Source organism: Centroberyx gerrardi, chromosome 11, assembly GCF_048128805.1.
Source record: "Centroberyx gerrardi isolate f3 chromosome 11, fCenGer3.hap1.cur.20231027, whole genome shotgun sequence".
In the NCBI taxonomy this organism is placed as follows: domain Eukaryota; kingdom Metazoa; phylum Chordata; class Actinopteri; order Beryciformes; family Berycidae; genus Centroberyx; species Centroberyx gerrardi.
Genome location: NC_136007.1, coordinates 6,333,523 through 6,352,975, shown reverse-complemented (window position 1 = coordinate 6,352,975; position 19,453 = coordinate 6,333,523). Strand labels below are relative to the sequence as shown.

At 40.4% G+C, this 19,453-nt stretch overlaps 5 protein-coding genes, 1 non-coding gene and 1 pseudogene across 6 annotated transcripts; 6 read left to right on the top strand and 1 right to left on the bottom strand.

Annotated features, from left to right (window-relative positions):
- The first annotated feature begins 1,112 nt into the window (after positions 1-1,112).
- LOC144537848 (histone H2B 1/2-like) lies at positions 1,113-5,620 on the top strand. The gene is made up of 3 exons (XM_078286542.1): positions 1,113-1,123; positions 3,085-3,131; positions 5,229-5,620. The coding sequence occupies exons 1-3, from the start codon at positions 1,113-1,115 to the stop codon at positions 5,609-5,611; spliced, it is 441 nt and encodes a 146-aa protein (XP_078142668.1). The 3' UTR covers positions 5,612-5,620.
- Positions 1,590-1,995, top strand: LOC144541738 (histone H2A). The gene has a single exon (XM_078286543.1). The coding sequence runs from the start codon at positions 1,590-1,592 to the stop codon at positions 1,971-1,973; it is 384 nt and encodes a 127-aa protein (XP_078142669.1). The 3' UTR covers positions 1,974-1,995.
- Positions 3,867-4,183, top strand: LOC139916108 (histone H4). Its single transcript, XM_071904900.2, has one exon. The coding sequence runs from the start codon at positions 3,867-3,869 to the stop codon at positions 4,176-4,178; it is 312 nt and encodes a 103-aa protein (XP_071761001.1). The 3' UTR covers positions 4,179-4,183.
- Positions 5,621-9,139: 3,519 nt separating the features above from the next.
- Positions 9,140-9,745, top strand: LOC144541780 (histone H1 pseudogene; annotated as a pseudogene).
- A 1,079-nt stretch (positions 9,746-10,824) lies between these two features.
- LOC144541790 (histone H3) lies at positions 10,825-11,235 on the top strand. The gene has a single exon (XM_078286789.1). The coding sequence runs from the start codon at positions 10,825-10,827 to the stop codon at positions 11,233-11,235; it is 411 nt and encodes a 136-aa protein (XP_078142915.1).
- A 1,424-nt stretch (positions 11,236-12,659) lies between these two features.
- On the top strand, positions 12,660-13,059 carry LOC144537841 (histone H2A-like). Its single transcript, XM_078286544.1, has one exon. It carries the CDS (start codon positions 12,660-12,662, stop codon positions 13,041-13,043), a length of 384 nt encoding a protein of 127 aa, XP_078142670.1. The 3' UTR covers positions 13,044-13,059.
- A 5,451-nt stretch (positions 13,060-18,510) lies between these two features.
- Positions 18,511-18,582, bottom strand: trnad-guc (transfer RNA aspartic acid (anticodon GUC)). The gene has a single exon. It is a non-coding gene; the product is annotated as a tRNA-Asp (tRNA).
- Between the last annotated feature and the right edge of the window lie 871 nt (positions 18,583-19,453).

Sequence of the window (19,453 nt, the reverse complement as noted above, 5' to 3'; positions counted from 1 at the left end):
CTTTTTTTCAACCATAATGAAGATAAAAAGATAATCTCCATGCACGGACTGCATCGCAATATACTGTGTTTAAAAGCTGAGCTTTCAGCCCCAGGACATCATCAGAGCATACAGTGTGGAAAACAAACATCAAGATAAAGACCCACTTGAATCTCACACAGGTGTAACACGATCAGTTCATTAGTCAAATAAACCAGTCAGAGCATCATCTTTCAGTTTGGCATCTAAGGAGGCAAGCGTTTTATGATTTTATGGAGATGATAAAAACATTCATGTGGTCTTAAATGCTCACTGCTGACCAATGTAAGCTCTTGAAGAGAGGTAAAACCGGTGCACCAGGGTTGAATAGCCTACATATAATGAAAATACTGCAGTGTAAATGCCCTTCAGACTGGTTACAGGCCCCTTTTAACTTATAACTCGTCAGGTGATCAGCATTAGCAATGCCCCTTTAGAAACTGTACCTTGGTGTTTCAATCTGAAATGGCCGCCTAGGGCATTCGTCCCCCCTGCACCCTCTGCCTGTACATGAGAGTATACCAAAGGCTAGGTAGCAGCAGTGACCCGACCCCTGTCTGTCCCACTACCTGTAGGAGGGTCTTTCAGGGTCGAAATAAGTAACTTGACTGTAGATTATTGGATGAAGTAATACAACTTGTAATACTGAAATGCTGTGAAGCGCCATGTGAGGCTGTTGGTTGGGCATGTGGTAACTTTAGTTTTCAAATTATCCCAATTTTTTGGGGCAGTTTTGACATCAGCCTTGCATTCCAGGCTGCAAACACTTGTCTACACGTGAACAACATTGAGAACTAAGGTCTGTGTGATGTCTGAATGAATCTGCAGAGCATTAACAGATCCATGTGTGCCACATTAAGGAAGTTACTTGAAAGGTGTAACCTCAGTTTGAATCCTATTAAATGATATCCTTTTGTACCTTTCTTTCTTGAAGAAACCACTGATCTAATGTGACTGAATTTGTCTAAACAACTAAACAGGACTGCATTGCTTTCATGAACAAATGTCAAATCAGTGTTTTCTTTAAGGAGGAATGCTTCAATAGCATTTTAATATGACCCACAGTGTCATGAATAGGGGTGGGAATAGTAGGAATGATGTGTGTGTGTGTGTTTGTGTATTGTCCTTTTAAATGTCTGTGCACAGCCCAGTACGGTTAAACAGTTTATGGGACACACACACACACACACACACACACCTTTCTCACTCGTAATTATCTTTCTTTCAATATTTCTGTTAATGTGGATGGAAAAAACTAATAATGCGGAAGAGGATTGGAGCCACGTGTGAAAAATGCATTTGAGTTCTGAGATTCTGACTTTAATCTCAGAATTCTTTTTTGTCATGAGAAGTTTTATTTTGAAAATCCCAGACACTGAAGAGCGGAAGTGTTATTGTTGCTACGTTAACTTGACACCAGCAGTTAGACGCCTACCACGTGTCCTTTTTTCTGATTGGGCGACGATTTTGAAGCTCCAACTGACCAATGAACAAGCGGCTCGACAGACATATAAACCGGTTCCCGACAACAGCAACGCATTCATTGATTTAATCACGAAGAACATCAGACAATGTCTGGAAGAGGTAAAACCGGCGGCAAAGCTCGTGCCAAGGCAAAGACCCGCTCATCTCGTGCCGGTCTTCAGTTCCCCGTCGGCCGTGTTCACAGGCTGCTGCGCAAAGGCAACTATGCCCAGCGTGTGGGTGCCGGAGCCCCGGTCTATCTGGCGGCGGTGCTCGAGTACCTGACCGCTGAGATCCTGGAGTTGGCCGGAAACGCCGCTCGCGACAACAAAAAGACCCGTATCATCCCCCGTCACCTGCAGCTGGCCGTCCGCAACGACGAGGAGCTCAACAAGCTGCTGGGCGGAGTGACCATCGCTCAGGGCGGCGTGCTGCCCAACATCCAGGCGGTGCTGCTGCCCAAGAAGACCGAGAAGGCCGCCAAGAAGTAAACTCGACCAGCTTGTTTTCGGATCAAACCAAAGGCTCTTTTAAGAGCCACCCACTGTCTTCAAAAGAGTTCTCCTTTTATTAACAAGTTGTGCTGTGGAAATTAAGGTTTAATGATATAATGAATATAAGACTGTGAACCCTGAGTTAGTAGGCTCTCCTAAGATATATCTGCCTTCCTAACTTAATACTGCATGGTTTAACATTGGGAACCCTCAACGCTTACAAAACTGATGATGGAATAAGATTTCAAACAATTAAATGATAGTGTTGCCTCACATATGGAACATGCACAGAAAAAAACGCTTTAAGCGCCAAATTTAAAAGGGCATGATGAGTAGGACCGAGAGCCCCAATGAGTTGCGTGGTCTTCTGACCCCGCTTTGACAAATAGATTATTCAAATTTAAAATATCCGGCGTTTTTTTTTAAACAAGTTCTTTACACAAATAGCATATATAAGTAATTAATAAAAAACAAAATAATGAACCACTAACAAAAAATCAAATATAATCTTATATAATATAAACTCACTCATGCTGAAACTAGAATAGGTAGCTGGTGAATGTTGCTGCCTGTCTTATGGTGCTGTAGATTTATGACGGTGTAGCCTGATGTTTTCTATGGTACTCACTGGTATGGTAGTATATCATTCTGTTAAACTCTGAACTGGGCCTCTATATAAATGCTCACCTTGGATTATGGCACAAGGGATATTAACATCATATCCTGTGTATTGATAAATGCTATATAATATTGTTTTTTATTTAAACAAGCTGACTGTCAGATTATTTCAGCATGAAGCTGGATATGTCATGATTCTTGTGTTTGAGATTTATGTTTGGAATCTATAAATGCTGTTAATTTTTTTTACACAACATATACTCAAACCCATATAGGCCTAATTACATTTGTAATGTAACAGTTAGTATTTTGAATTGATTGTATTGATTAGTTTGTCCTAGTGTTTCAGTCAGTTAGATTGTCCTCCATGTGTCTGTAAAGTTAAGGGGTTTGATTCCATCTGGGGATTGATACATGTCATCTTCCTCTCTTTCCTGTATCTGTATAGAGAATCATCTTAAAAAAAGCAGAAAGGCCATCCATTTCCCAGAAGACATTCATTTCTCTCAACAAAATTTCACATTTCATCATTTTCACGCCAGTATTTAAAAAAACAAATCTTAAAAAACAAAAAAAAAAACAAAAAAAATGTTTTGGCAACAAAATGTTCCTTTCTGTTGTCACTTTTGTTTCTTTTCACTGTGACTAATGCAGGGCTGAAATTTAAAGGAGGACACTGTCCAACTCCAGTTGGACATCCTAGGTAAACCTTTGTGTTGTAATGCATGTGAATGCATTAACCCTAACCCTAAATTCACCAAATGAATCAGCAGTTTGACACCGCTCCTAGTCTAGCTAGCAGTTTGTGAGTCTGTTGTCAAACGGAGCACAGTGAACTAAAGTGCAAGCAGAGCCTTTCAACAGGAGACACTGACATATTTTTTTCTGTTTTTAATCATGTTGAAATGACTGTGTTGATGAATGTTATGATTCAGGCATATTTAGACAACATTAAAAACATCAAGTCATAGAATTGGTAAAAGAATGAGGAGATGCAGGTCAGAAAGAGTATTTGTGTGCATTTTTTTTGCATTTATTTTGAAGGCTAAATCGCCTAACCGGAAACGCAATTGCTGATAGACTCTAGGTGCTAACTTGCCACAACTGAAGTTCCTTTGAAAAAAAAAATTGGGGAAGGACTGCAGAGTTTGGCACCGCCCAGCAAAGCTGCTCTTTCCTTCCTCATTTACGTCCGCAAAAAAGGTTTAAATACTGAAGCTTTCTGGACTTCTGGATTAGTTTCTTTTTGCTGTGAAAGAAAACGCATCGAAAATGAGTGGTCGTGGAAAAGGAGGAAAGGGACTCGGAAAAGGAGGCGCCAAGCGTCACCGGAAAGTTCTCCGTGATAACATCCAGGGAATCACCAAACCCGCCATCCGCCGTCTGGCTCGCCGCGGCGGAGTCAAGCGCATCTCCGGTCTGATCTACGAGGAGACCCGCGGGGTGCTCAAGGTCTTCCTGGAGAACGTCATCCGTGATGCCGTCACCTACACCGAGCACGCCAAGAGAAAGACCGTCACCGCCATGGATGTGGTGTATGCTCTGAAGAGGCAGGGCCGCACTCTGTACGGCTTCGGCGGTTAACTTCATTTACCATCTGATACTCCAACACAAAGGCTCTTTTAAGAGCCGCCGACTTCGATATAAAGAGTTGTGTTCTTTTTACAACTATTTTAAGCAGTTACTCCTAGAGCTGCATTATCTTTTGTAATACAGCACAACCAACACAATCTAAATGTTAACATTACAGCTAATATGAACATTGTATAATTGACTAAATTAAAAATGATGGCATTTTAACATGGCTAACCTCATACTGGACAACTAGGCAGACAGCTCCCTATTAGAAGGCAAGCAGTTTGAATAATTGTCTAGATAATCAGGCTAGCTGTGTGATTTTGTCTTAGTATCTGCTGTATCAAACATAACATGTAAATGAACCAAGATAACTAACGTTAACTAGGTAAGTGGGTATGTTACTATCTAACTTTATCCAGCAAGCCAGGAGCTAAAGCAATGCTAACGTGACATTGAGCTTGCTAGCTACATCATTAAATATTTGGGGTTCACACGTTAATGTGCAGATCTAGTTGTGTTTGCCAGTAAACAATTGCCTAAGTATGCATGATTCAGTGGTCAATTGTCCACAGTTACAGAAATGGTTACAGAAAGTCTTTGTGTTGAGTTGAATGATAAGAGATATAGAATTAAAACACATAGACCGGCATATTCCTGGGATATCATGGTAATCTCCAACTCTTTTTAATCCTTTGCAGGGCAATACAAATAAACTTCAAGAATGGCCAGTTTGAATGTTTAATTGGGATGTTTGACAACATGATACCTTCATATTGGCAACACAAACATCTTCTGAATTGCAGGCACCAGTGCTGCGATTAAAGTGTTTTTAGTCGCAAAATTTAGGTCTGGTTTAACCACAAATTAATTTGAATGAGTATACCAGCTCTATCTGCTGTAGTTCTATAGGAGAGTTCTTTCTGTAGCCACTCCACGCTCACGCGCTGAATCTCAACCAATCGTATACGAGGAACAGCACAGCTCTATTTGCATCAAGTGTATATAAAAACAACGGTACCACCTCTCCGCAACCATTTTCTGCTGTGAAATATCGAGGGCTCGTCATGCCTGAACCCGCAAAGTCAGCGCCCAAGAAGGGCTCCAAGAAAGCCGTGACCAAGGCCGCCGGCAAGGGCGGCAAGAAGCGCAGAAAGACCAGGAAGGAGAGCTACGCCATCTACGTGTACAAGGTGCTCAAGCAGGTCCATCCCGACACCGGCATCTCGTCCAAGGCCATGGGCATCATGAACTCGTTCGTCAACGACATCTTTGAGCGCATCGCCGGTGAGGCGTCTCGCCTGGCTCACTACAACAAGCGCTCCACCATCACCTCCAGGGAGATTCAGACCGCCGTCCGCCTGCTGCTGCCCGGTGAGCTGGCCAAGCACGCCGTGTCCGAGGGCACTAAGGCGGTCACCAAGTACACCAGCTCCAAGTAAACCGCTTGGAACTACATCCACCCAAAGGTCCTTTTAAGGGCCACACACTACTTCAACAAAGGGCTCATCTATTCCCATATTCGTTATAGTAACAGTAACTGCGCATAAAAGCTGCTTCGACAAATTTTGCTCCTGGAAATCTTTAGCTCTATGAATTATAAGTCTCTAATATTTGTACATTACAAGCTCCATAGTTTTCATGATTCCTCTGTCCTCTCCACTACCCAGTATGTGGACGCAATCCATACTAAATGCATGTAATGACAATAATATATCTGTCAATGTTCAAGCTATTTTTCACAGTCCAAAAAACTAACCCTAAAATTTTGAACAACTATTTGTTTCTTTATTTCGTTCTATTATAACATAATTGAAACTTAAATGTTAACCAATTACATAGCCTGCTGTCATATGTAACTGCACATATTAAAAATGAAATTACACAATTACCAGTAGGCCTACTATTTTGGTTTCAGAATCATGTTTATTGCCAAGTAAAGTTCACAATACAAGGAATTTGCCTTGGTATGTAGGTGCATACAATAAACATCGAGAAAAATAAGAAAGTAGAAGTAAAAAACACAAGAAGTACTGCAAGTCAAAGTCAAGAACATAAATATAAAAAACAAAAAGATATTTACAATACAGAATATGAAAAAATATAATAAAAAATGTGCAATATATCTGCTATTAAAGTGAAATGGAAAAGCTGTACAGTTAGTGCAGGAATGAGCAAAATATTGACCAGAGGAATGTTCACTGTACAGAATGCATAAATGTGATGCATTGAGTCAGATGTGGAGACTGTACATTACTGTAACGTGTAGTGCCTATGAGGGGAGGGGATAAGGGTCCGTGTCACTGGGGATCCCGGGCCTTGTTGATGAGGCCAGCTGCAGACAGGAAGAAACTGTTCTTGTGGCGTGAGGTTTTGGTCCTGATGGACCGCAGCCTCCTGCCAGAGGGAAGTTTTTCAAAAAGTTTGTGTCCAGGGTGGGAGGGGTCGTCCACAATCTTTCCTGCTCGCCTCAGGGTCCTGGAGGCGTACAGGTCCTGGAGAGATGGCAGATTGCAGCCAATCACCTTCTCAGCGGAGTGAATGATACGCAGCAGTCTGCTCTTGTCCTTGGCAGTAGCAGCAGCTTACCAGGTGGTGATGGAGGAGGTGAGGATGGACTCAACGATGGAGGTGTAGAAGTGCGCCATCATCGTCTTTGGCAGGTTGAACTTCCTCAGCTGCCACAGGAAGTACATCCTCTGTTGTGCTTTTTTGGTGAGGGAGCTGATGTTCAGCTCCCACTTGAGGTCCTGGGTGATGATGGTTCTGTACATGTTTCTATACTGTATCTTAAACCTTCAAATTATATCTTACATAAACCTATGTTACTACAGTATATTGTCAGTTTGACTGATATATTACTTTACCCTACAGTCAATACTACTTTAATAGGGGGTAATCAGTCCATGTAGTAGTTTTTCTTTTTTGTTTTAGACAGTAAGTTGGCTGACATATATTAACTATTTATTATTTTAAGTTTAACAACTCCCTTTCAGAATCTAGATCAGTCAGCCCAGGTGCCCCACAAGGCTGTGCCAGCTCACCAGTCCTCTTCACATCATACACAAATGAGTGCACAAGCAGCCAGCCTGGGAACTACATATTAAACTTCTGCCATACTGCCATCCCCATCTTACTGCACAAAGATAAGAAAACACATCAGCCTACCACTCCGTGTGATGTTAACTATCTTATTTTAAATGCAAAGAAGACTGAGGTGACTGTATTTGACCCTAGGGCAGTGAGGGATCATGGGCCGATGGTCGTACATGACGAACCACTCAGGTAGAAATACATTGGTGTTCATATTGACAACGCATTCAGCTGGAAGACCCATGTTGAAAGTCTGTGTTCTCGACTTTGTGCCTACCTCAGTTAAGTTTCTGAATAGTAGGCTAGCGAAGTATGAGGCTATGGGGCTATGTGCAATCATTTCTCAGTAATAAGCTATGGGTTTGTGTGTTCAGTGCAATAGTTGCAAAGGTGCATGATGCAACGGGGTTGTGCAATGGGTTGCTTTGAATTATTTTATTGGTATTGTACATACGTTTATTTATTTGTTGTATGATAATGTATGTATGTATGGTGTGAAGCATGCTGTGTATGGAACTGATGTTTTTATTGAGTGACACAGCAACACAGAGTGCAAGACAAATTTCCCCACGGGGACAACAAAGCATATCTCATCTTAAAGCCACTTTAGTCAAAGTCAGACTCTCTATGTTGGCTGGACAGCTCTGGTAGGATCTGATCCCAGACCAGCAGAAGAGCCTGTGACTGTAGAGAGACCATAATATAAAGTTACTAATGGAAATATTAAACTACCACAGTGCTACTAATGAATTACTAATAAAAAAAATAAAAATTTTTCTCATCAAGTTGTCTTTTCTCTGTCCCTGTTAATTTAAATTATTAAACTATTCAGCAAGAAACAAGTCCATCTGTGACAAAAAAAGAAAAAAAAAGAAAAGTGTATCTCTAAACTTGTGAAGAGCTGAGAATCACAAGTTTGTAATTATATGATTAAGTATCGGAACAGAAACACTGACTTGCAGTAGATTCATAAAACCAGGGACAAATGTGTAACCAAAATTCAAAACAGCTGCTGTTTAATAAAATCACAGAGTAAAGAGGCTGAAGTGGTTTAAAAGGTAGTTTTACACACAATAAAAAAAGATAAATATAGAATGATATTTCAGTCGAATGGACTCAAACACAGCAAGTTGGATTACAGTGTATTAGACAATCATGACATTTGTGTCCATTGGAGAAAATACATGTTTGGCCTACTTTCATGTAAAATCAGAGAGTATTACAAACTTTAACAAAACATATTTTCAGTGTCATTAATCATGACTGCAGCATTCACCTGAGACAGAAAGTAAACGCCTCAGGAACAATCTCTCACAGGAAGTCAAGGTAACCCGTCCTAAATCACCGCCAGCATCAGTGTGTTTACCGACACCAAAACATCTGCCGATTAAAACAAAACAAATCACAGCACTACAGTACTTTTACTTGTATTCCCTCGTCAGACATCTCTGCTTACTGGACAACTAGTGTTGTTTGGAATGTAAAGCATATTAAACCATTTTACGAGTCGAAATGTGAAGAAATCCCACTGCGAGCTGAATACTGTGACGGTGTATCAGAGAGGTTTGAAGCTTCCCTGAATAAAATGAAAGTCTCCTCATCGCTAAAAACGACTTCATCCCGAGAGGAAACAAGTTTTCTAACAGGTCCAATAACAGTTACACTTGAAACCATCTCCGATCTGCGTATTTTATCTGTAAAAGGTGGAAGAGAAAACACAAGTGTCGCCACATTTGAGCTGCACAGGGAGCGGCTGCATGCGTTGAGTCTACACGGTCCTCATGCTGTGTATAAGTCCCGCCTCTTGCTCTGCATCGACAAACCGTTCAGTGAGACTTTACAGAGTTGTGTGAAGCAGAACAGACTAGAAGCGAACAATGGCAGAAGTCGCTCCAGAACCCGCCGCCGCCTCCCCGGCAAAAACGGCTAAACTTGCGAAAAAGAAGGCTGTGAAGCCGAAGAAGAGCGGCCCCAGCGTCGGTGAGCTGATCACTAAAGCTGTGTCCGCCTCCAAGGAGCGGAGCGGCGTGTCTCTGGCCGCCGTCAAGAAGAGCCTGGCTGCCGGAGGCTACGACGTGGACAAGAACAAGGCCCGCGTCAAGATCGCCATCAAGAATCTGGTGGAAAAGGGCATTCTGGTCCAGGTTAAGGGGACCGGGGCCTCCGGCTCCTTCAAGATCGCCAAGACGGCTGAAAAGGTCAAGAAGCCGGCTGTCAAGAAAGCAGCTCCGAAAGCCAAGAAGCCCGCTGCCAAGAAACCCGTCAAGAGCCCCAAGAAGAAGGCTGCAGCTAAGAAGCCTGTAGCCGCTAAGAAATCCCCGGCGAAAGCAAAGAAGCCCGCAGCAAAGAAACCAGCGGCTAAAAAGGCCGCTAAGAGCCCGAAGAAGGCGGTGAAGAAGCCCGCTGCTGCCAAGAAACCTGTCGCCAAGAAGGCTGCAAAGCCCAAAGCAGCAAAGCCCAAAAAGGCACCCAAGAAGAAGTAAGCTTCCCGGCTTTACTCGACCACTGTTTGCCCCCAAAGGCTCTTTTAAGAGCCACCCACTACTTTGAAAGAGCATTTCCTTTTTACATTTTTTTTTGGTCATATATAACATACACTTAATTCAAGTTAGTTGATATCACCGATTACCCCACCCCCTTCTCTCTCACCACACAGAAACACCAGATAAACACTCTGACTACAATGTTGGTTACTTTTTACTGTTTTGTCAGGTTATAGACGCAAAATAAATGCACACATTTAAATAAGTGATGTGTAAGTAGGCCTACGTGAGGTATTTGTATAGATTGTAAATACTTGAGTAAATGCATTACACAGTATGCCGGTTAAGTACTTGGACTTTATTAATCTTCTGGACTCAAACAGGTTTGACTCAACATGACATGACATTTGCAAGAAAAATGATGCATTGGGCGAGTGTTAACTTCCCATCCTGTACCTTTTCTGTTTCCTCTTCTGTAGATTATAGACAGAGCACCAACTACATAAGCATCATAAATCCCTGCACATTTGTCTTAATACATGTATAAATACTGTATTATAGTTTGCATAGTTATTAAAGTGTTGCATATATTTTAATAGGTTAAGTAAATCCATACATGTAAGAAGTGCATGTTTTCCGTTCTTCACACTCCACTCAGCGTGTTGAATCCTATTATTTCATTCTATTCATTTAATTGTATTGTTTGAGTTTATTTTTATGGATTTTATTGATTTCGTTTCCTTATCTTTTTGTTTTTTTTTACCATGATTTTGCTGGTTATCTTTTCCACATAGTGAAAAAAACTGACTGAAAATACTTGAATAGTAAAAAATAAATAGTAAAATCGTCTTCCTTTTCGGTATTTCTGCCGCCTTTCGTCCTAATTCTGCTGGACTGGAGCTGCTGCAGAGCAGTGTTTGAATTTTGGGCGGACTTTCCATCTGCTGATGCGCGCGCTTCCCTCGGGCAGACCAATCAGCGTATGGCAGCTCTCCGGCATTGGCTACATAAAGCCGACATTCACTCTCAAACCACATACTTTCTTGTGCTGTTAAGAAGGAAGTGTTGACTTTTCTACCATGGCCAGAACCAAGCAGACCGCCCGTAAATCCACTGGAGGAAAAGCTCCCAGGAAGCAGCTCGCCACCAAGGCTGCCAGGAAAAGCGCCCCGGCCACCGGCGGCGTGAAGAAGCCCCACCGTTACAGGCCCGGTACCGTGGCTCTGAGAGAGATCCGTCGCTACCAGAAATCCACCGAGCTGCTGATCCGCAAGCTGCCCTTCCAGCGCCTGGTCCGAGAGATCGCTCAGGATTTCAAGACCGACCTGCGCTTCCAGAGCTCCGCTGTCATGGCTCTGCAGGAGGCCAGCGAGGCTTACCTGGTCGGCCTGTTTGAGGACACCAACCTGTGCGCCATCCACGCCAAGAGGGTCACCATCATGCCCAAGGACATCCAGCTGGCCCGCCGCATCCGCGGAGAGCGAGCTTAAACTCTCTTGCTATCAGTCCCCACAACGGCTCTTTTAAGAGCCACCTCAGTATTCACTGTAAGAGTTGATTCCGCTTTAAAAGTTAATGTAACCTTGTATAAATAATATTCTTTCTAAATTACAAAAGCATATAACGTACTATAATTACGTGTACTCCAAATAGCATGTATGAGTATGAGGTGGCCTTTGAGGTCATTCCTAAGGTCTCCATTAATTGCTCCAACATCTAGTTTTTTTTTTTCTCTTATACTTAACACACAAACAATTCTATCTCTCCCATACACCAAAATCACACAATTTGCTGCTTTTACCATACCTACATGTACAACATATCTCTTACACATTCAATAGCTTTACATTTCACGGATACAAATACTGCTCACTCAATTTTGTCTCTAATCTATAAATTCAGTGTGTGTGGAGAGAAGAGAGTGAGTTAAGACTGCTGTTTTCAGTTTTCTCTGTCCACGATCGATATAGAAGAAAAGTCAGTGAAGCAGACATGGCTCATTTGGCTGCCTGGGCCTGATAAGATATGCTTTAAGCACAAACAGTAGATGATCTCAGTGTATGTCTGTAGAAAATGCAACTATATGCATATCTCTTTCTGTCTTTTCTTGTTATCAGTGTTTTTTTTTTTTTTTCCATGTTTCTATGTTATTTCTTCATAACATAGCTTTATTATAATTAAATAATAATAATTAATAATTAAATGTGAATGGAAAAAAAATACAGGTGTCAAAGAGGATTAGGGCCACGTGAAAAATTCCAGTTCTGAGATTTATCTCAGAATTTAGAGGATGAAGTCAGATTTACTTAAATGTCAGAATTGTGATATTAATCTGAGAACTCAAATTGTTAACATGTGGTCCTAATCCTGTTTTGAGTACATAAAAGTTGGTTTGTTATGAGACAGGGCGGAAGTGTTATCGTTGCTGTGATAACTTGACAGGAGCAGAAACCTTTAGGAACCAGTAATCTCTTAAAATAACCTTACATTTTCATTAATTTACATGAATTCACCCCTTCATGCAACAGCCCCTTAAAATTAACCAAGGGATTTATTAATGGAGGAGACCCATCAATAAACCCCCCTTAATATTGACTCCTTACTTTCTACTTTAATGGAAAAATTCAGGGAGACGGCATAAAAAATCCCTTAATTACTACTGTCTCTGTGAATCAACCCATGAATAAATCCCTTATGAATCCATGGTACGTACCTCACTTTATCAAAGCTATGTTATTTTGAATAGATAATTAATGTTTATGTATTGGAGAAATTAAGAAGGTTTTAAGGGGTCCTCTCTTCTGATTGGGCGAAGGTTTTGACCAATGAACAAGCAGCTCGACAGACATATAAACCGGTTCCCGGCAGTTGCAACTCATTCTTTGATTCACTAGTCAAGAAGAAAGCAACGATAATGTCTGGACGCGGAAAAACCGGCGGCAAAGCTCGTGCCAAGGCAAAGACCCGCTCATCTCGTGCCGGTCTTCAGTTCCCTGTCGGCCGTGTTCACAGGCTGCTGCGCAAAGGCAACTATGCCCAGCGTGTGGGTGCCGGAGCCCCGGTCTATCTGGCGGCGGTGCTCGAGTACCTGACCGCTGAGATCCTGGAGTTGGCCGGAAACGCCGCTCGCGACAACAAGAAGACCCGTATCATCCCCCGTCACCTGCAGCTGGCCGTCCGCAACGACGAGGAGCTCAACAAGCTGCTGGGCGGAGTGACCATCGCTCAGGGCGGCGTGCTGCCCAACATCCAGGCGGTGCTGCTGCCCAAGAAGACCGAGAAGCCCGCCAAGAAGTAAACTCGACCAGTTTGTTTTCGGATCAAACCAAAGGCTCTTTTAAGAGCCACCCACTGTCTTCAAAAGAGTTTTCCAGGTTTTTCTAACCTCTTTACAAGTTGTGTAGTGTGTATGCTGCCTAGCTTCCTACTGCATCACTGACATAATTGACAATGTCAATCCTCAGGCTGTTAATGGCATGCATTTTACCTTTTATTTTTTTAAATGCTCAATGTAAGAACAATTATAACATGGAATATAAATTGGGCAGTTTCTGGGTTTTTTTTCTGTTTCTTTTTTAATTTAGCTACTGGCAGAAATAATTTTATATTTACAAGTTATCACAAACTCTAACAACATGTAATATTTTCTTAGTTATGTTTTTTCTGAGCTCTATCTGGTTCACAATCTATTAATCTATTACAATTAGTTATTCGCTTACTCTATAGTAAAATGGACAGATGCAGAGTAGAATCAGCATAGATTTCATGATGCATCTGTCCGCTCCAGTCCCCAGTATGTGGTGTATCTCATGCAGTTCATACTAAACATATTTGAGATATGATGACAATAACAATCTGATATCAAGTATATAGCATGACATGCTCCTGTAAAGACAGCAGTGATAAACCAGACATCAATTCCAAGTAGCCTACTGTCGTTTTCAAACACATAATCAGAAAAGGACATCCATAGAAGTCAAGACAAATAAACTTGTCCCGTGGTACATGTTGCTCTTTGAATTTCTAAGGACTGTCATAGTTTTATTTTCTTATTCTTTTTTCTTTCTTCTTTTCTCTTCCTTTTATTTTTTAAAATAAAATAAAAAAAAAACACTTAAATTGTCTTTTTAGATTGTAAAAAAAAAGTAAATTGTATTTTTTTTTTAACCTGCAGAAAAAAAAGAAAAAAAAAAGACGACCATGAGAAATAACTACAGTTGCTCTCTTACAGTGAGTTTGCCTGGTCATGGTTTGACACTGTCTGATTTTCGGAGTCTTTAGGCGGGAAAAAATAAAAAAAAATAAAGACAGCAGTGTTGATGTGTTGTGGTTCCATGGTTTAATGGTTAGTACTCTGTACTCTGAATCCATCGATCTGAATTCAAATCTCAGTGGAACCTTTTTTTTTTTAGTTTACTTCATGTGTTTGAATCCCTTTGTTGTGTAGGAACCGCTCACCTAGTGCAGTTGATTGTTTGTTTGTTTGTTTATTTAGATCCCCATTAGCTACTGTATTGTAACAGTATACTCTTCCTGGGGTCCCCATTAGTATTTTTAACAATACTTCAATAACAGAAAATACATCAATACACATCCGTAACATACTCACAATAAGACCAAATACATAACACAACCACTAAGACACACAACAACAAACACCAACTCAAAGCCTGTCTAATACATACGATAGCTCTATATAATAATTTCATCTCTTGAGTAATTGAAAAAAAGAAATCACTTAGCAACTCATCCACTAAATCACAAATAAAAGTGGGATGGATAGCTCTAAAACAAAAAAAAATCACTTAGCAACTCATCCACTCAATCACAAATAAAAGTGGGATGGATAGCTCAAAAACAAAAAGTCATATAATATTCTACACTATTCCTTGTGTAAACAAATACAATCTTAACTTTTTGTTAAAACATGTTGTATTACTTTCTGAAATCAAAAAACTTGGTAATGAATTCCATGCCACCATTGCTCGATAATGAACTGTTCTCTGTATTAAACTCGTTCTACACGGAGGCAACAGAAAACGACCCTCTGATGACTGCCGAGTAGAATAATGATGTCTATCTGAACAAAATGATAGGTTACTATAAAGTATTTCTGGGGTTTTAGTTATGATGATATTTTTAATAAAGCACACTAATGCAACCTGCTTTTTACACTTAACCAAGCCAAATGATTATTCATTGTACTTACTCTTGTTTGATATGGGCAGTGAAGAGCAATGCGAGCTGCTTTGTTCTGAGCTACCTGCAATCTGTTCAAATGACTTTCTGTTGTGTTGGACCAAATCACTGAACAATAATCTAACTGTGATAACACTAAAGCTTGCACTAATTGTTTGGTTAGTTAGCTAGGCATGAATTTCCTACAGTGTTTTATAGTAGCCATGCCTCTGCCCATTTTTACCACCATTTGATCAATTTGGCTGTTCCAAGACATTTTACTATCAACAGTGATCCCTAATAACTTTGCATCTGTTACTTGTTCAATATCTATATCTCCTATAGTTAAGTGTAGAATTGATGCGACTTTTAATGAATATGTTGAACCAAATACCATACATTTTATCTTTTCTATATGAAGAACCAATTTATTTACCGTTACCCATTCTTCTATTAACTTTAATTCCTCATTTAAAACCCTACCAAGTTCTCCAGGTGTGAGTGTGCTGATGCATATATTGTAAAATTGTCTGCATACATCGCAATGGTGGCATAATTTAAAATTAGAAGAAATTAGAAATCATTTGTAAAAATGGAAAACAAAACAACTTCCTTGAGGCACTCCACAACTCACTGCTCTTACCTCAGAATAACTACCATTAAAATGTACAGTATATTTCCTGTTGGTGAGATAACTTTTGATCCATGCAGCAGCAGATGCTTCAAAGCCATAACAGCTCAACTTATTCAATAACAACTTATGATCAAGTATGTCAAATGCTGCACTCAAATCCAACAATACAGCACCAACGACTTTTTTCTCATCAATTTCTTTCATCCAGTCATCAGTCATCTGAGTTAATGCCGTAGTTGTAGAGTGCCCCTTTTTATATGCATACTGATACACCGTATTTAAATCATTTAAAAAAAAATACTTTTGGATTTGCTCATATACCATTCTCTCCATAATTTTACTCAAGGCGGGTAGTAGACTTATTGGTCGACTATTTTTACCTGAGAATGGTTCTTTACCATTCTTGGCTAGTGGATCAATCTTGGCTATTTTCCATTCTGACGGACAAATCCATTTTTCTAAACTTAAATGAATGATGTAAGAAATAGGCAGAGCAATCAATTCTGCTACAGGTTTCAGTAGCTTCACATCAAGGTTATCAACACCTGAAGGTTTTTCTTTACTTGCTCGTAATAATTTCTCTATTGTACCAATACTAACCTTTTCAAATTTAAACTTACATGATTTATTATTGATTATTATTCTGTCTTTTATTAATCTGCTTGAAAGCCCATCTTCTTCATGTCTGAGATCCATACCATCACGCAATAACTTAAATAGTTTAAACTTTAATAATTAGCAATATCCATTGGTTTAGTAAGAAATTTTCCATCTGCTTCCAAAAAGGATGGTGTTGGTTTAACTCTTCTTCCCATTAATTCATTGAGTGCATTCCATATTTTTCTACTGTCTAATTTAGCATCTTTAATTCTATTTTGATAGTAAATCCTTTTTTTCGTTTTGTTCAATTTTCTTACATAATTCCTTAATTTACAATATATACTCCACTGTAATGCATCACCCGATTTGGTTGCTTCTGCCTTGGCTCGGTTTCTTTGCACCATGTATGCTTTGAGTTCTTGGTCCAGCCATGGAGCCATAACATTTCTCACAGTTTGCTTTCTTACAGGGGCATGTTTGTCAATAATTGGCATTAACAAGTTAGTAAAAACATCCAAAGCCAAATCAGGATCTTCCTCCTGTAGAACTGTTGACCAGTCAATATTTCTTACTTCATCATAGTAATTACTTTCGTTAAAGTATTTAAACATCCTCTTTAATATTATTTTCTGACCAGATTTTGGAACTTTAATCCTCCTTCCAATTGCAATTAGATTATGATCACTGCAGCCTACTGGAATTGATACTGCTTTTGAGCACAACTCAGTGACATTTGTAAAAATGAGATCAATGCAAGTCGATCATTTTGAACCATCAGCTCTGCAACATATTCTTGTTGGCTTTGTAATAACTTGTGACAAATTACATGTATCTGCAAGAGAAAGCAACTTATTTCTGAGTGCACAACACCTTGAATTCCAATCAATATTTAAGTCACCCAGGAAGTAAATCTCATTATTTATATCACATACCCTATCTAACATTTCACATATTTGATCCAGATACATTATTGTTGCATTTGGTGGTCTATAACAACACCCAATAAATACTGGCTTTAGATAAGGCAGTTGAACTTGTAACCAGATTACTTCAACTCCTGTACTTCTTAGATCCTCCCTAACTCTTACTGGTATTTGGCTCTGAACATAAATTGCTACTCCACCTCCATTTGCATTCCTATCTTGTCTGTAAATATTATACCCATCTATGTTCAATAAAGAACCGTTGAATCTAAATGTGTTTCTGAGATTGCCAATATATGTAAATTCTGAAATGTCCTGTATTTTATTTCTTAAACTGCAGATCTTCAAATGAGCTATTCTTAATCCCTTTTTCGGTAATGTGGAATTACTTTGCATCATACATTTTCGTTAATCCTTTCTTTAATCAACATAAAATATGTATTTCGTCACTTTCAGAGCTATCACATGAACAACAGAAAAAAACAACTAAACACATACAAACACATATACATACAATACATACAATGTTGCAGGCAGCCTGTATATTGACGTGAGAACACGCACGCGTGGTTCAGTAAAACATTCACAGATGAATGTGTTGATATAGCCTAGTTTGTGAAGCAACTTTCAAATTCACCTTGTTAAAAACTGTCATGGAATAATTATTTATTGTGTGAAATGTAGTGTCTTTGAAGCTTGTATGAATGTAGGCTATGATGGGACGTGGGGGGATCGTATGCATAGGCCTACAGTCTTTGTGTGGAATTGAATGATTAGAGACATAAATAAAGCAGACAGAAAGACATATTCCTGGTATCATGGTTTTCGCTGGTACAAGCTAACCATTGGAAGCCTTTGATATTTCATCATGCTGCCATGAAAAAGAGCTTATAAATAGCAATGCACTCCTATTGATTTGAATGGGAATATCCCTTCTATCCATCAATGAGCCGATTCACATATGATCCAGTGACTTTTCTGATAGCTGGGTTTCTTCATATATTGCTTACAGTAATTCTTCTTTACAGGAAGTCACACTTGGGTAGTGGCCATTACAAGGAATATATGTTGTGAATAGTGAATCACTAAATGTATTTTATTTATATACAGATCTCTTTAACTAGGAATTAACATTATTTTGTATGTTCTTATTCTTTTTTTGTTCACAAGCCTTAACAGAACCACATTGTCTGTCAATGTTCAAGCTGCTTTTTTCACAGTCCAGATAGAAACGGTTTGACCAACCTTCTCTAAAGGAGTAAGCGTTGATGTCTGCTTCATGACTTCCCACTTCAGCTGGGTGCATAGTTTTGCCATTTTACAACTAAATTCCCTTCTTCCTTCCAGCTGAATTTTCCTCAGTTTGTCCATCAATCCTGAGCTCAGATCCCTCACTGCCTCCATAAAGCTGTGAGAGAGAAAACAGATTCCTCCCCGTCGGGGAATCGAACCCCGGTCTCCCGCGTGACAGGCGGGGATACTCACCACTATACTAACGAGGAGAGGTGCATTACAGGGAGACGAGGTCATGTGTTATTATCATAGTAACCAAGGTCAATCCAATTTTGACTCTGATTCTATGGAGTTCTGAAACACTGCAGATGCATACATTTTTGTTCACAACAGAGGAGTTTATGGCGCTGTTTCCACTTTTACTTTTTGATACTTTTTTAACTGTACATATTTCACAATGTAGGAGGAGGAGCCTGTGGCTGAAGCTGCTCCTCATCAGCCTCAGCTCATCTTAGAGAGGGTGAGAGGGGTTCTCCAGGAAGGCGTCAATCTTTCCCCTCATCCTCCCCTCTGCCACAGCCTCCAGACTGTCCAGTTTGAGTCCCACGACAGAGCTAGCCTTCTTCACCAGCTTGTTCAGTTTGTGGGCTTCTGCTGCCTTGATGCCGCCTCCCCAGCACACCACCGCAAAGAAGAGTGCACTGGCTACTACAGACTGGTACAACATCTGCAGCAGCCTGCTGCACACATTGAAGGACCTGAGCATCCTCTGGAAGTACAGCCTGCTCTGTCCTTTCCTGTAGAGGGCCTCAGCGTTGTCCGACCAGTCCAGTTTGTTGTTGAGCTGCACTCCTAGGAACCATCTCTACCTCCTCCCCTTGGATGGTGACAGGGGTTGGGGGATTCCTGCTCCTATGAAAGTCCACCACCAGCTCCTTGGTCTTCCTGATGATGGAGGAGTCATCAGAGAACTTCTGCAGATGGCACGTTCTGGAGTTGAAGCGGTAGTCCGAGGTGTAGAGGGTGAATCAGAATGGTGACCGTACGGTTCCTTCAAAGCTTCTATGTGATGACACAAGGATGTTTATGCCCAGTTTCAAACCGGAGACCTTTCACCTGTTAGATGAACATGATAGCCAA